Source organism: Babylonia areolata, chromosome 29 (genome assembly GCF_041734735.1).
Source record: "Babylonia areolata isolate BAREFJ2019XMU chromosome 29, ASM4173473v1, whole genome shotgun sequence".
Lineage (NCBI taxonomy): Eukaryota > Metazoa > Mollusca > Gastropoda > Neogastropoda > Buccinidae > Babylonia > Babylonia areolata.
Genome location: NC_134904.1, coordinates 2,662,137 through 2,677,728, shown reverse-complemented (window position 1 = coordinate 2,677,728; position 15,592 = coordinate 2,662,137). Strand labels below are relative to the sequence as shown.

The 15,592-nt window shown below is 42.9% G+C and overlaps 1 protein-coding gene across 1 annotated transcript in view; it reads right to left on the bottom strand.

Moving 5' to 3' along the window:
- LOC143274829 (uncharacterized) overlaps positions 1-15,592 on the bottom strand; it is an 80,949-nt gene that overhangs the window by 19,999 nt on the left and 45,358 nt on the right. Inside the window, exons 28-35 of the mRNA XM_076578769.1 lie at positions 14,709-14,792; positions 12,208-12,343; positions 11,703-11,807; positions 10,419-10,559; positions 8,530-8,640; positions 4,508-4,682; positions 2,367-2,666; positions 1,321-1,495 (exon numbers count right to left, since the gene is read on the bottom strand). Coding sequence (XP_076434884.1) covers positions 1,321-1,495; positions 2,367-2,666; positions 4,508-4,682; positions 8,530-8,640; positions 10,419-10,559; positions 11,703-11,807; positions 12,208-12,343; positions 14,709-14,792 — 1,227 coding nt within the window. The remainder of the gene's footprint in view (positions 1-1,320; positions 1,496-2,366; positions 2,667-4,507; positions 4,683-8,529; positions 8,641-10,418; positions 10,560-11,702; positions 11,808-12,207; positions 12,344-14,708; positions 14,793-15,592) is intronic.

Here is a 15,592-nt window from a genome sequence, read left to right as displayed (position 1 = left end):
GGCCCCATCATGGGATAAACACAGCACTGGTGTGACCTACATGGCCCTATCATTGGATAAACACAGCATCTGGTGTGACCTACATGGCCCTATCATTGGATAAACACAGCATCTGGTGTGACCTACATGGCCCTATCATTGGATAAACACAGCATCTGGTGTGACCTACATGGCCCCCATCATGGGATAAACACAGCATCTGGTGTGACCTACATGGCCCCCATCATGGGATAAACACAGCACTGGTGTGACCTACATGGCCCCATTGTGGGATAAACACAGCATCTGGTGTGACCTACATGGCCCCATCATTGGATAAACACAGCATCTGGTGTGACCTACATGGCCCCATCATTGGATAAACACAGCATCTGGTGTGACCTACATGGCCCCATCATGGGATAAACACAGCATCTGGTGTGACCTACATGGCCCTATCATTGGATAAACACAGCATCTGGTGTGACCTACATGGCCCTCATCATTGGATAAACACAGCATCTGGTGTGACCTACATGGCCCCCATCATGGGATAAACACAGCACTGGTGTGACCTACATGGCCCCCATCATGGGCCAGGTGACAGCTGAAGGGACATAGCAATGGACTGTTCTCCTGCAGGTTTCTGACGTCCATGGTTTGAATCCTGGCAGCACCTGTTGGCTTAACAGTTAAGAGAGGGGATTTTCCCAATCTCCCAACGTGTGCAGACACAGTGTTTGTTGGGCTACAGAAAAAATAAAAACAGCCCAGAAAAAGCCACTTTACGGTCAGCTGGGCTATAAGCAAATGACCTGATTTACAGAAACATTGCCATCATGCAACAACCCCATAAAATGGAATATGGCTGACTAAATGGCTGGGATGGAAGACAGTCACAAGCAAAATCCCACTCTGAGAAATGACTTGGCATGGGAGTTGCAGCCCACAAAAATGCCTCCTATCTGACCTGACTGCAGGAGATTCTATAACTGGGATATACTCTTCCTTGTAGCTCCGAGCTCGTTGCTGTAGACAACACTCACACTGATTTGTGTTCTGCACACATTTTCTTCATCCCTGCTTAAAGTTAAGTCCTCACATGCTTTCTTCATTTCGTGGTCTTTCTAAATTTCCGGTTCAAACAAAATGCTGGCATGAGTGTCTTAAGTTGCCAATGTGATCGTCTTAAGAATGCAACCACGTGTAAGTTGGGTTTTTTTTTCCCAGAACGGACAAGTATTATTCATATTTTCTTAACACAGTGACATTTTGAATTGTTTCATTGATTTTCTGGAGTAAATAAGGGCAAATGTGTGCATGTCCACCAGCACCACCCACCTGGGCACTTTGAGCCAGCCCTCCATCTTGATGCTGAGGGGCTCCAGGGTGGAGTCCAGCTCGGCCTCCTCAATGCGGGACATCATGTCGGCAAAGTGACGCACATACTCCGTGGGCAGGCCGCATGTGGCAGGCACAGAGGACGCACACTTGGGGTGCACCACCATTCCGCACTCTGTGGGGGTTGGGTTGGGGGAGAGGAAAGCCACAACATTGTCACTCTCAAATCTTGACAGACAAAGAATGACGGTGGAACAAAAAGAAAGGAAGAACAGAGGTGAGGCCTTCAAGACATGTGTGAGACCTGCTTCATCCAACAAAAGAAATTACGAAAAAAAAACAAAAAGGCACTGCAAAGCAGATCACCTGGGAAAATGACACACTGATGTGACCCCAACCTTTGGTTTTACAAACCACTTATGTTCTGGCCAAAACAAATCACTACCATGTTTTGTGAAAATCGGATGAAAAATCAAAGTTCTATCATGATTCTACATTTTTCCAAGACACCACGTTGTAACCTTTACTTTTGACCATGTCTCTTTACATGGGTTTACATGACCAATAAGCGTATACAATTTGATGAAGATTATGCCTAAGACCTTCTCTCTCACGCACAAATTAACTTTTCCTTTCAGTATATGGCATAATTATCATTGTGACTTTGACCTTTCACCAATGATTTTTAATTTCTAACCATGACAAGTCCCAGTACCAAGTTGGATTATAATTTGATTTTTTTTTAACCAAATAATTACCTTGCCCTTTGACATGCTCCTTTGACGTCTCAGCTGCTCTCCATATCATCATAAAGGGGATGACTTCATAGGCCTTGATCATACCAATCATCCTACTGAGTTTGCTTTTCCTATCCTATTAGATAGCAGTCGCTAAGAAAATGTCAATGCTGAAGTTAACCACAGACACACAGACAAATCACTACAAAAACACTCACTCAGAAAGACCCATACAAGCCTGTTGAGGCCAGCAAACACACACAAAAGCCACAACAACAGCAGCGGGCCCAGAGAGAGAGAGTGACTGACCCTGACACTTGGAGGCCTGCTTGACAAAGTGCACACTGCCCAGACACAGGCCGCACTTAGTGGCCCGGGTGTTGAGCCCCGTCACGAAGCGGTGCGGGATGTTGTGGTGCATGCGCTGAAGGGTGGGCTGCACCGGCACGTGGTAACCGCGGCGACCGGTGCGGCGGGATGGGACGACGGCCTCCGTCTGTGCAGAGGGGGAGCGGACCAGGGTGGCGACGGCGGCGTGCTGCTTGTGCGGGGTCAGCACTCCCCTCTGGTTGTCCACCTTCTCCTTCAGCGGACCCTTCAGCTTCAACACTGCACAAAACACACACACACTCAAAATATATACTGAGCCGCTACACTGTAGGCAATGCACTCTCCCCGGAGACAGCAGCACAATTTCCACAAAGAGAAATCGGTTGTGAAAAAAAGTAATATATTATAGAATACAATGCGATACAATAAATTACAATACAAGATTCAGTTCCAAAACTGAGATTTTTGTACGCTTGGAGATGCAATAGTTTCCATCTGGGGAAATAAAAATAAAGGGGTGGCGCTTCACTGAAACGCACTCTTCCCAGACAGAACAGCTCAGATTTCCCACAGAAATCAGTTGTGACAAAAAGTAATATACAATTCATAGTGAGGGGGGTATGAGTTTAAGGATGTTAAAACATCCAATGCCGAGTTAGCAGCAAATACTCTGCTGCCCGACTTGTCCTCAGAAAGAAAAGATCTGAGCACATCACTCCTCTTTTGCAACATCTCTATTGGCTCCCTGTCTCACACAGAATAAAGTACAAGATAAGCACTCTATGTAAAAATGTATTCTCAAATCTGCCCCCTTCCTGTCTCTGTGGCTGCCTTCACATCTACACTCCATCTCGCTCTCTACGATCGACTTCAGATCCACTCTGTTTACACATACCCAGATTCAAACACTCCACTGTTAGCCACTGTTCTTTCTCTGTCTCTGGACCTTGCAACTGGAATGAACTTCCTCTTTCACTTCGTCAGGTCTCTGCACTCAGCTCTTTCAAGTCTGGCCTTAAAACCCACCTCTTCACAAGATAGCCTCCCTTCCCTGACTATTCCTTGTCTTCAGTTTTAGAGTCATACATGTGTGTGAATGACTGGTGCGAAAGCGCTTTGATTTGTCTCTGCACAAGATTCAGCGCTATATAAAAATCATTATTATTACTATCATTATTATCAAATAGAGGAATGACAGACAGAAAGACAGAGACTAACACACAACAAAGAGGAACAAAGAGACAGACACTGACGCATACTTATGTGTACATGCAAGCACTCCTGTATGTGTGCAAATATGTAATTACTTTTACTTACACAGTCCCCGCTCCCTTTACCCCCTTTCCTAAAATGAAGAAGGCAGATACATTCTGACAGAAAGAAAAAGAATGTCTTTCTTTCAAGGCTGTCGGACCTTCACCATGTCTTGTTACATGCACAATGCGCAAACTCATCAGATGATGAACCCATGCATGCAGTGTTCTCAAACTAAAGGTGAAGGTAGCCTGGGTCAGAACTCAGGGACACAGACACCACAATGCACTGCAGGCACAGCAGTTACAACATTGAAAACGTTCAAAACCAGTCAAGAGAGAGAATTCTGTACTTTTCTTCTGCATCATAGCAACTGTTCTTGTAAAACACACTGCATGCATGGCAGTGGTGGGTCTTTGGCGATATTGAAAAGAGTGTTGTACCGAGCAAGGTGGCAAACTGAATCACATCTCTTAATGCTGACACAAAGTAAATAAAACAGGCCAACAGATATCTGTATGATAAGGAAACACTCCCACCTACAGCATGGGGTTCTGACCCTGTTCCAGAAGAGCACACTACAAAATACTGTTTCATTATCATTCTTACAGAATTGACTCACTACATGTGGGACTCACTCCATCAACCAACACAACCTTCACTTCAAAAACCCCAAGCCTTGAACAAACTGACCTTAAAAGGTGTCAGTCTGGGGACAGCAGTCCGATATTTCAGAGAACAGTCTGTTGTTATGAAAGAGTCAAATCAAATGAAATATGGTGCTTAGAGCCTCGCCAACGGACAAAAGAGTGATTCAACACCATACAATACCATACAATTCGACTCAACTACGCTGCACTTCTTACGCTCGTTGGCCTGAGTGAAGTTCTCCTCCCGCAGTCTGTCCAGCTGCTCCTGTAGCTTGGCTGTCTTCTTCTGCTCCTGTTCCAGCGCTGTCTGCAGGTCTGTCCACTGCAGGGGCAGGCCTGGCACCGGGGGGCCCCCCTCCTTGCTCTTCGTGCTGCCAAACCGCTTCCCGCCCTTCACACACACACACACACACACACACACCAGAGTAGAGTGCTTGTGTGTGTGTGTAGGGGTGGTGCTGGTGTTTTTTTTGCAAAACGTGTTCACGTTTGAAAAAGCATCACCACAAGCATGGGTTTTCATGTGAATGTCAACATGTGTAGGAGTTTGGCTTTTTGTTGTTGTTTTTTTGGTTGTTGCTTTCTTTTCCACCCTTGCAAACAAGGTTATATTCTTCATGTTTTCCAACATGATTCAAAATTAGTCTCAATGTAACAAAATTCAAAATGCTGTATATAGAAATACATGTTCACTTTCACAGGTACATCTTCAAGCTGAACAATAATTTTTTTCTGGTCCAAAGGAATGACTAAAGTAGAAATGCACAAATCAATACACCAATGCTAACAAAAAGGAAGTTCGTTTTAACATGTAAACATGCTCATGGTTTGGGTTGCTGACTGTGTGCTTGTTTGTGCAAGCTCACAAGTGCATGCTCACAAGCATTTATGTGCTTGAATGTGTGTCAGCCTCACGTATGCGACAGCACCAAAGTTTCACCAAGAATATCATGGTAGTGGAATCCTGACTTGTGAGGTCTAGATTCACATTTTCAAAGTTTAAGAAAAAAGCTAGACAGCTGGCAGTCACAGCCATAACCACTGCACCTGTCACATTGGACAGACCAATACAGCAACATTTTTTTCCAGCTTTGAAGCGCCTCCATGTGACTGACATGTGTACACAATGAAACAAAAAATGAAAAATAAACAAAGCTGTTTTTTATTATACACAGCTGACAAATCAGTGTCTTTCAAACCATGTATGGTAATTGTTCACTTGTGCAAAACCCAATAATAAAGCATAACTGCAATGAATGTCATATTAGTGAAAACAGCAGCAAAAAATTAGTGCTCACTACAAACAAAACAATTCATAACAAAGAACATAAGAGGATTGAAACCTCTTCCCCATCACATTTCCAAGGTATAAGACTAGGCCAGCTTTGTTTCCATCTGAAATCTTCCCCATATCAGGTGCAAAGTCAATGATAAATCATGTGAAGCACAATTGTGAATTCCTGGCTTGGTCAGTCATGACTCACTGACATCCATCCCAGTTCCCTCACACTTTCAGAGCACAGCCAGTATCACAAAAACCAATTAGTCATTTGATCAGAATGCTGATAAACTCAAGGATGTTGCCATTCATTGTTTCCACCGGTACGACAATCACTTGGCAAGGGCAGGCCACAATGGCACACTGCTGACTGCAAATGGAGAAGGGGGAAGGGGGAAAAGGCACACACCGACTGTGATTTAATCCATCATCTCAGTCATGTCTGAAAGACTGCACCAACTCAGAGAAAGCATTGGACTACTTAAAAGTCAATCTCAAGACACCCGGTGCTTTTCTTTTTTCCAAGAAACAGACCAGCTCAAATCAATCTCAAAATGTTTAAATCCAGTAAAATTTAAGCAAGACTGCCACAGTTAAGCCTATCTGTAACAAAGTGATTTCAAATTTCATTTTTCACAAGAAGCTGTACTGCTGAGGACAGGGTAGGTTCCCACTTTAAAGTCACAACAGGTGTCTTCTCTGTGCTTTGAGCTGTGAAAAGACATCAAAGTTAACAACCAGAGTGCTGTGACCTGTACAAATAAGTGCCAGCAATGATGATGGAAAGAAAGAAAAGATCATGACAAGACCAAAACAGTTAACATTAAGTGAACAGCTTTCTGCACAAACATGTATGTACATTTTTTAAGGATCAGCATGCTGGCAGGGTTACATCAACAAGATTCTTCTTTTCCCACGTCACTCAAGTTAATAAATAGTTAGGTAGTTCAAGCTGTGTTAGCCATTCACAATGTAAAAGAGAAGAGAGGTACAGTGGAATCAGCATGACTACAATACAGCTGGTTCAGGCCAAGAGATGCCAACTCCTTTAAAGAATAATTTTGAAAAGTTTTTTGTGTGGAACATTTTGACTTTTTTTTTTTTTTTTTAACCCTCAGTCAAATCAGCGTAATACCATAAACTACCTATATGTGCCCCCCCCCCCCCTCCCTCCCCCCCCAAATTTTACAAATGTGCACAAATTTTACTCCTAAGTTGAGGGTGGGCGCTTACTGGGCACTTTACCTTTTACATTTCCTTATTTAGTTTCAGCATACAGCACTGGCTAGGCTGGGAGTAAGAACACAGTGATAGCTACTGAAACAAGACACTGCGCCACCAAGCAATGTCATGCTCTCACATGGTTTTCAATGACACATGTTCTTTATCTCTTAATCTAAAGCTGCACTGCTTTGCAAACCAACAAGATCACAAATAGCAAACTGAATTATCATTAGTTCACAATAATTTTCTTTTTTTCATTTTTTTTTTCAAAGAGGGGTGTGGGTGTTTTACAAGCTATTCTACCCAATGCACAGTTTTTAACCCACAATGGGAGGTTGGCGATGACAAAGCAGTTTACAGTACAACCTTTCCAAGGATGGACAGCATTATACATGGGTATTTTTCAGTGTAATTTGGCCAGTACTTCTGCTCCCACTGCTGCTGCTACTTACAGTCGCAGCTAAAAATCCACATCCTCATCTGTCAGAATTATACAATGATACAGTGAAGCATATACCACAGACCCTAGCTGGCTGGAATTTAACTTCTCAGAACAATTTTGATGTTGGTATATCGGAACAAACTGTAACAAAACACAAAGGAGGTAAACTGAGATAGTTGGCATCACTGCTTGTCCCCCACATAGCAGATGTAATTTTCTGATGCACTCTGCAAAGACACTGTCTATACACTTTCTAGAAAGCACTACAAACATAGAACACACACAAAAATCAGGATTCTTTCTAAAACTTTAAAAATGTTTTTCTTTATTCCTGTTCAAAAATAGTTGTTTTTTTTCTCTTTGAATTTAATATGTACAAGTTCTCAATCATATCTGTCTTGCTATCATTCAAAAAATCATATTAAAAAAAAAATCTTTTAGCATGCATGGAAACAAATTTGTGCAATTTGTGTCATTTATAAAGTCACCATGCACACACACACACACACATTTCAATTTCTTCATGTCAAATCCAGCACTGTTCCAGTTATTAGAGCAATTTGCTTCAGCTACCCCCATCTTCCCCTCTGTCTTCATGGTTATTCTGGAACAAATTCTGTATTCACATTAGACTCGAGACATGCAGGCATATGCTCTCAAAGAGAACTCCCATCACAGTCAAAATGATATAATTCTGAGAATCATACACAAGACACACACAATTCTTGTAGCAACATTCCAGCACTGTCAGCATTCCCAGGCACATAAAGCAAAAGGAAATCATCACAACTGCAGTCTTCTACATAAAGACAGCTAGCCGTTCCTGTCTATTACACACAAGAGGGGAGAAAGAACAAGAAAAGAGATGCACGAACAGCAACACACACCTACATGCACAAACACTTGCACACATCATGATGTATATTTACATACATGCATCATGCATGCACATACTTATGCATGCACACACACACACACACACACACACACACACACACACACACACACACAATTTACCAGTTCAGATGTAAGCTAACAACAGAAATCCACACAGGCTAAAAGAACCAACAAATAAAAGAACAAAAAAACAACAACTAAAAACACAGAAAAAGTATCCACACAGTGCGTGACCCCAAACAGCGTCCACTCTGACCAGAACACCTGCATGCACGACAGCAAAGAAAGAGGCAGGCCCAGGCCTGGGTGAGTCACTAGTAACAAAGCTCAAAACCAACCAACAACAACAACAAAACAAACCAAAACAAGCAAGAGAAGCAAGGGGGGTGTGGTTACTTTCTTCTTCTTGCCGGCATTCTCCATGTAGAGCTCCTGCAGGTAATCAATCAGCTTCATCTGCTGCCCGATGGTGCTCTCAAACTTGTACTTCTCCAAAAAGTGAAGTCCCTAGGGGCAGGACACAAGGAAGGGGGGCACGTCAGTGGGTGGGAGCACAGACTACAACTGTTTCAAAACTTCACATTTTTGGGGGGCGTGGTGGGGTGGGGGGAGTTTTTTAATTTTTATTTTTATCTATTTTTTTTAAAGGGTGTGGGGGAGGGGGAGAAAGCATTGGTGGTGGTCAGTCCGTGTGTGTGTGTTGTGTGTACGTATCTGTGTGTGTGTGTGTGTGTGTGTGTGACTGTGTACATGTGCATGTGTGTGTGTGTGTGTGTGTGTATATGCTGTGTCATTCGTTTCCTTTCCAAGTAAATTACCAAAAAGAGTTTATCAATTCCTAAAGAAGACCTGCTGACACCAAACCCAGGTGACACTCAAGAAAATAATCTACACTAATTTCAAGCCTCTCACCAGATTTCTGCATCAGAAAAATAAACCAACCATAAAATCAACCGACAATTACACAAATAAAAGAACGAAAAATCAAATCACAACTGAGACACTATCAACATTTATAAATAACTCCACCAGATGTACAATGTTAGATGCTGTAACAGCTGGAAGCCAAATGAAACTATTGCCCCAAAATATATATTGTTACGGACAGTTAACTATGCTCTTCACACTACTGTCAGCAGACTTCTCCAGTCCACAGAAATAGATGGCCAGGCATCCGCAATTAGTTGAGACAGGAAGATTTCAGCATTTTTGCTGGTGCTTTTTTTGTTCTTTTAGGTCATGCATTACCCAGCTCTTTTTTTGTCACCTATTTCGTAGTCTCTATTGTTCACCGTGTGCACAGAGAAAAACTGAATAACACTGACTTTCATTTTATATTTGATGCAAGGAACTCCATTTTCTGAACTCTGAACAGTGCTAATAACATTTCATACTGCTGTCCTTCACCAAAACTCTCTGGAAAAACCAACACGGTTGGAGTGCTTTTTGGTATCGATCCCTTCTCTCTCTGTTTTGTGACTTCTCTCCTTGGCCAGTCATGGCAAAAGCAAATGCCGAATCCAGGCGACTGCTGACATGGATGATGTGCTGCGCCAAAAGCCTCAAGGCATGAAAAAACAAGAGATTCACTTGTGGAGATCTATCAGCCACGCAGCTTACTTTTCATAAATTCTGTGTATGTCCATAGAATCATTAGAATCACGAAAAAATATTACCTAAAGCATATATTAGACAGTTCTGCCAAACATTGTGCTTGTTGCTCGCTATGCTCTTCAAGCATTTCTCCCTTTTGAGACCAAATGAAAAGCTCAGATCATCAAGTGAATACTCCTTATCATCTAATATCTCCTCAGTACCTGAGTTCCCCAAAAGAAACATTTCCTGTCAAAAGAAAAGGGTTAAAGTAACCAAATAAATGAACTTAAAAAAAAAAAGCATGAATAAATACATCTAAGGAAACAAGAAAATGTTAGGATTTTACTTGTCAAGTGAGGATTTGATAATTGTCATGTACAAAGATACAATTTTAAACACAGTCATATGTTTCAATCTATGAAAAAGAAAAAGCAAAAACACTGAAAAGCACTAGGTAACCTTTTCCTGTCCCAAACAACACACAAACACATGCAAAATATAAAATAGCACAAAGAAAACATAGCATGTAAAAAAAAACACATTAAAAAACAGAGAAAATACACAAAATACACAAATAAGCATGCATCCACACACAAAAAAAAACCCAAAACAGAGAAGAAATATAACACTTTAACACCTCCCAAAAAGAAACATATATTCCTATCAACCTTTGAACAAAGGGCTCCTACCTGCAGGGCCTCAGTGAAGTTCTCCAGGTTGACCTTCTCCCCGAAGATCAGCTCAAACTTGTCCATGGCCTGGTCCAGGTGCTTGCGCAGCTTGATGTTGGTGCCCTTCAGCTCCTGCACCTCCGTCATCTTGGAGGACAGCTGTCACAACAACATCGTAATGATCATCATAATCGTAACAAAAGTGACAGGCACAACAGCTGAGTGGTTTGGCTAAAGCGTTGGACTTTCAATCTGAGGGTCCCCGAGTTTGAATCTCGGTAACAGCACCTGGTGGAGATTTTTTCCAATCTCCCAGGTCAACATATGTGCAGACCTGCTTAGTGCCTGAACCCCCTTCGTGTGTATATACAAGCAGAAGATCAAATAGGCACATTAAAGATACTGTAATCCATGTCAGTGTTCAGTGGGCTATGGAAACAAGAACATACCCAGCATACACAACCCCGAAAACGGAGTATGGCTGCCTACATGGCCGGGGTAAAAACGGTCATACACGTAAAAGCCTACTCACGTACATACGAGTGAACGTGGGAGTTGCAGCCCACAAACGAAGAAGAAGAAGATAATAAAAGTACATAGTGCTTAACTATCTTGTTGCACAGACAAATCAAACCATTTTCACACCAGTCATTCACAGGGCAGGCCTAACTCTTGACTCTGAAAGACAAAAACGATTCATGAAAAACATGAATTCATGTGAACAGAAAACTAGTGACAGTTTCAGACCAGAAAGCAGAAAGACCACCTGTAGAGTGTTTGAATCTGGGAACATGGAAACAAGAGTGGACTTGAAGCATGAGGCAGGGGGGAAGGGGGAGTGGGGAATTAGTGTAGTGGGCATCAAGAGGGAGGTGGGGCGTGGGTGGGGTGGGGGAGTGTGCATCTTTCTTTCTGTCACTGTATGCATGCAAGCATATGTGTATGAACATCCATACACATGCAGTCACACACACACACACACACACACACACACACACACACACACTCACTCACTCACTCACACACACACACACACACACACACACCACACACAGAAACTTGTCTCCTTTTTACTTTTTTGAAGCTTTTTTTGTTCAAAGAAAGAAAGAACAAGGGCAGGAACACCATCCACCACTGGGCTGATCAGAAAGACATTTTCTTAAGAAAAAACAAAAAAACAACCCCCCCCCGACACAGTGGACACAAACAGCATTCACCCCCCACCCCTCCCACTGTTTACCCCACCACCACCCCCACCCCCTTCACACACACACACACACACACACACACTCCACTACTCACCTCTTCTTTCAAGTCGTTGATGACCTCACTCTCTGCCTGGATGTTCTGACCTTGCACTTCCAGTACCTCCTGGTACTTTCGCTCCTTCTCCTCAAAGGTGTTCACCTGCACTCACAACAACCCCCCACTTGTATCCCTCTCTCTTTATACATGGGTAGATAGATACATAGATGTATAATCACAGACATCTCACATGCATCAAAATCAACTGGCACATTATGTACTCAAGCTTTCTCCACTCTAACCCACCCTCCCTCCCAAAACTCAAGAGGGCAAAACACAAATTTTTACAACAGAACTTCATTCAAAAGACAGGACACGGAAAGCACAAAAGAAAGAAGAAGACCCTCACAGGAGCTACAGAAACCCATACAAATGACAGAAATATAATGCATTGAATAAAAAAAAAAAAAGAGAGAGTAGAAGAACACAAGTATATATTTTCAATTTAAAATAAGTACAAAAAAAAAAAAGACTGACTGCCCACAGCCCAGGCCTGCCATACCTTACTAGTCAGCTGCTGCACTCTGGCCCTCTCCTCCCTGATCTGTCTGTTCAGCTTGTCCATCTCGGCCCTGTGCTGGGACTGCACACTATGCAGCTCCTGGCTCAGGTGGCCCACCCGAGAGTCCACCGAGTTCCTGCCACATCCCACCCCACCATCATCTGACATGCCTTCTGATCACCACAATACTGTGTTCCTGCCACATCCCACCCCACCATCATCTGACATGCCTTCTGACCACCACAATACTGTGTTCCTGCCACATCACACCCCACCATCATCTGACATGCCTTCTGACAACCACAATACTGTGTTCCTGCCGCATCCCACCCCACCATCATCTGACATGCCTTCTGACAACCACAATACTGTGTTCCTGCCACATCCCACCCCATGCCTTCTGATCACCACAATGCTGTGTTCCTGCCACATCCCACCCCACCATCATCTGACATGCCTTCTGACAACCACAATACTGTGTCCCTGCCACATTTCACCCCACCATCATCTGACATGCCTTCTGATCACCACAATACTGTGTTCCTGCCACATCCCACCCCACCATCATCTGACATGCCTTCTGACAACCACAATACTGTGTTCCTGCCACATCCCACCCCACCATCATCTGACATGCCTTCTGACAACCACAATACTGTGTTCCTGCCACATCCCACCCCACCATCACCTCACATGCCTTCTGACAACCACAATACTGTGTTCCTGCCACATCCCACCCCACCATCATCTGACATGCCTTCTGACCACCACAATACTGTGTTCCTGCCACATCCCACCCCACCATCATCTGACATGCCTTCTGACAACCACAATACTGTGTTCCTGCCACATCCCACCCCACCATCATCTGACATGCCTTCTGACAACCACAATACTGTGTCCCTGCCACATCACATCACACCATCATCTGACATGCCTTCTGACAACCACAATACTGTGTCCTGCCACATCCCACCCCACCATCATCTGACATGCCTTCTGACAACCACAATACTGTGTTCCTGCCACATCACACCCCACCATCATCTGACATGCCTTCTGACAACCACAATACTGTGTTCCTGCCACATCACACCCCACCATCATCTGACATGCCTTCTGACAACCACAATACTGTGTTCCTGCCACATCCCACCCCACCATCATCTCACATGCCTTCTGGCAACCACAATCTCAATACTTACTACAGCCTCCAAAAATCCACAACATACCAGTAACACCACTGCTCACAGTCAAAGAACAGCACACACACACACACACACACACAAAATAAAAAGCACTGAGCTCACTGCACAGCTGTAGTCGACACTACTGCTCTTGCATCGTCTTCGTCACTGCTTAAAATCTTTTCAGAGTAGTGCTTACATGCGTACCTCTTCGTTGCATTGTTAGTTTGCCGATTCATTTCATGGTCTACGTTTCCAGTTCTGACAAAATGCAGGTCATGTGTATCTGAAGTGTCACTGCAATCACCTGGAGAAATGAACTGCATGCGATTTTGTTTCTCTTGGGATGGCCACAAGTTTTTCATATTTTCGTAAGACAGTAACATTTTCATTGCTTTCCCGGAACAGATATGAACAAATCCGGACGGTAGGACATGTCTGCATCATGCACAGGGGTGTCTGGGGCAGGCAGGTTCATGTAGGTTTTTAATCATTTAACAATTTTTTTGAAAGACTGAACTGTTAAAAAACACCAAAGGCCTGAAATTTAAAAAGCCAGGAACCTCGATGAAATGCATAACATTTTGAGTGCTGGCATTTCTTTTGTGATTACGGTTGGTTGTTGTTTTTTTCTCCATTAAATCATTATTTTAAAATCAAATTCAGGTGGAACATTTGGCAGCTGTGCTTTACCACTGAAAGAAACAATATTTTTTTGGTGTTTTTTGTTATCAGCGATATGGTGGCCAAATTTTAAAAACGTTTACAAGCCTTGCTCATTTTTAATGACTTTTAAGGATTTAAAAAAGGTATGTTATTCTTTACAAATTCTTAAGAACTTTTAAAACATAGCATGAACCCAGATAGGAAATTGTGGATCATCCGGTGTCAGTCATATGTACATCTTGAAACCATTAATTTATCATTCTTCAGGCTTTCCAAATCTATTTCTGCACGCTTTCTCTACTTTTCCTTGATCTTTTTCTTTAATTGACCCACTATTTCTCTCTTCTTTGTGTCCATGTCTCTTTTTATTTCACTCAGTATATATCTCTTGAAAAAAATTTACTGTCAAAGTTTTATTCACTCTCTCATACCCCCCTCTTCCTTCTGCCTCCCTCCTTCCCCTCATTGCATCAAGTGTCACTTGTATGAAACAACCACCCCCTTAAGAGAGGTCATGGCCTGTGTCTCATCCCCCCCTCCCCACCCATACCTTATTTCTTAGTTTTTCTGTTTGCTGATGACAGCAACCCGCTCTCTCATTCTCTCTCTCTCTTTCCCATACTCAAACAGACTCCCTCAGCCCCTCACCTGGATAAAGCCAGGGCCTGCACTTTCTGATTGGCTGCTTCCAGTTCCTGTTCTCGCTCACTGACCGCTTTCTCGTACGACTGCCTGCACAGTGAAGCACATAGCTCTCCTAGTCACTGTGTCTGGAACTTCTGACACATGGACTGCTGGTAGTCCCTTGTTTAAGTGTGTTGAAAAAACAAACAAAAAAAAACAACACCAACAACAACACATACAAAAAGAGGGGAACACGATAATGAAATGTAAAAACAAGTTCTATTCTGCATCACAGGTATCACCAACATCAGCAGCAGTGTGTACCTGTGCATGTAAACTTGTGTGTATGGGTTTTGTGGGTATGCATGTGTATGCAAGTGTACATGTGTATAGGTGATGAGAGATCACACACAAAGAGATCAGTCATCCATCAGATACTGATCATCAATAGAACTGATTTCTTGATTTCACAATGTGTACAAGTATTGTGCATCCGTCCATGACTCCATGTCACGTGAGTGTTTAGATCAAAGTCTGCATAATACAAAACCTGCAACTGTATATATAACTTGTATTAAGCAAACTTTATAAATCATAAACAGTCTAGATCCCTGTCACACAAAGCACAGTCTACACATGACAATGTCAAATGTGTGTCTGCACAATATGTATGGAATATCTGTCTTTCTATCTATGTTCGATGCAGTTTTTGTAATATGCAGACCTATGTGAACAGTCCAGATCCGTGTCATGCTGAGGACAGTTTCAGCACTTGGTATTATTTCTGCAAGCTTCTACATCAACATGTGCTCTGACACTATCCCGCTTAGAATTATCTAAAAACCACAATCATAACTCAGGAATCAAGCACAATCTTAGCTATTGACATAATTTGTAATGACCTCTGA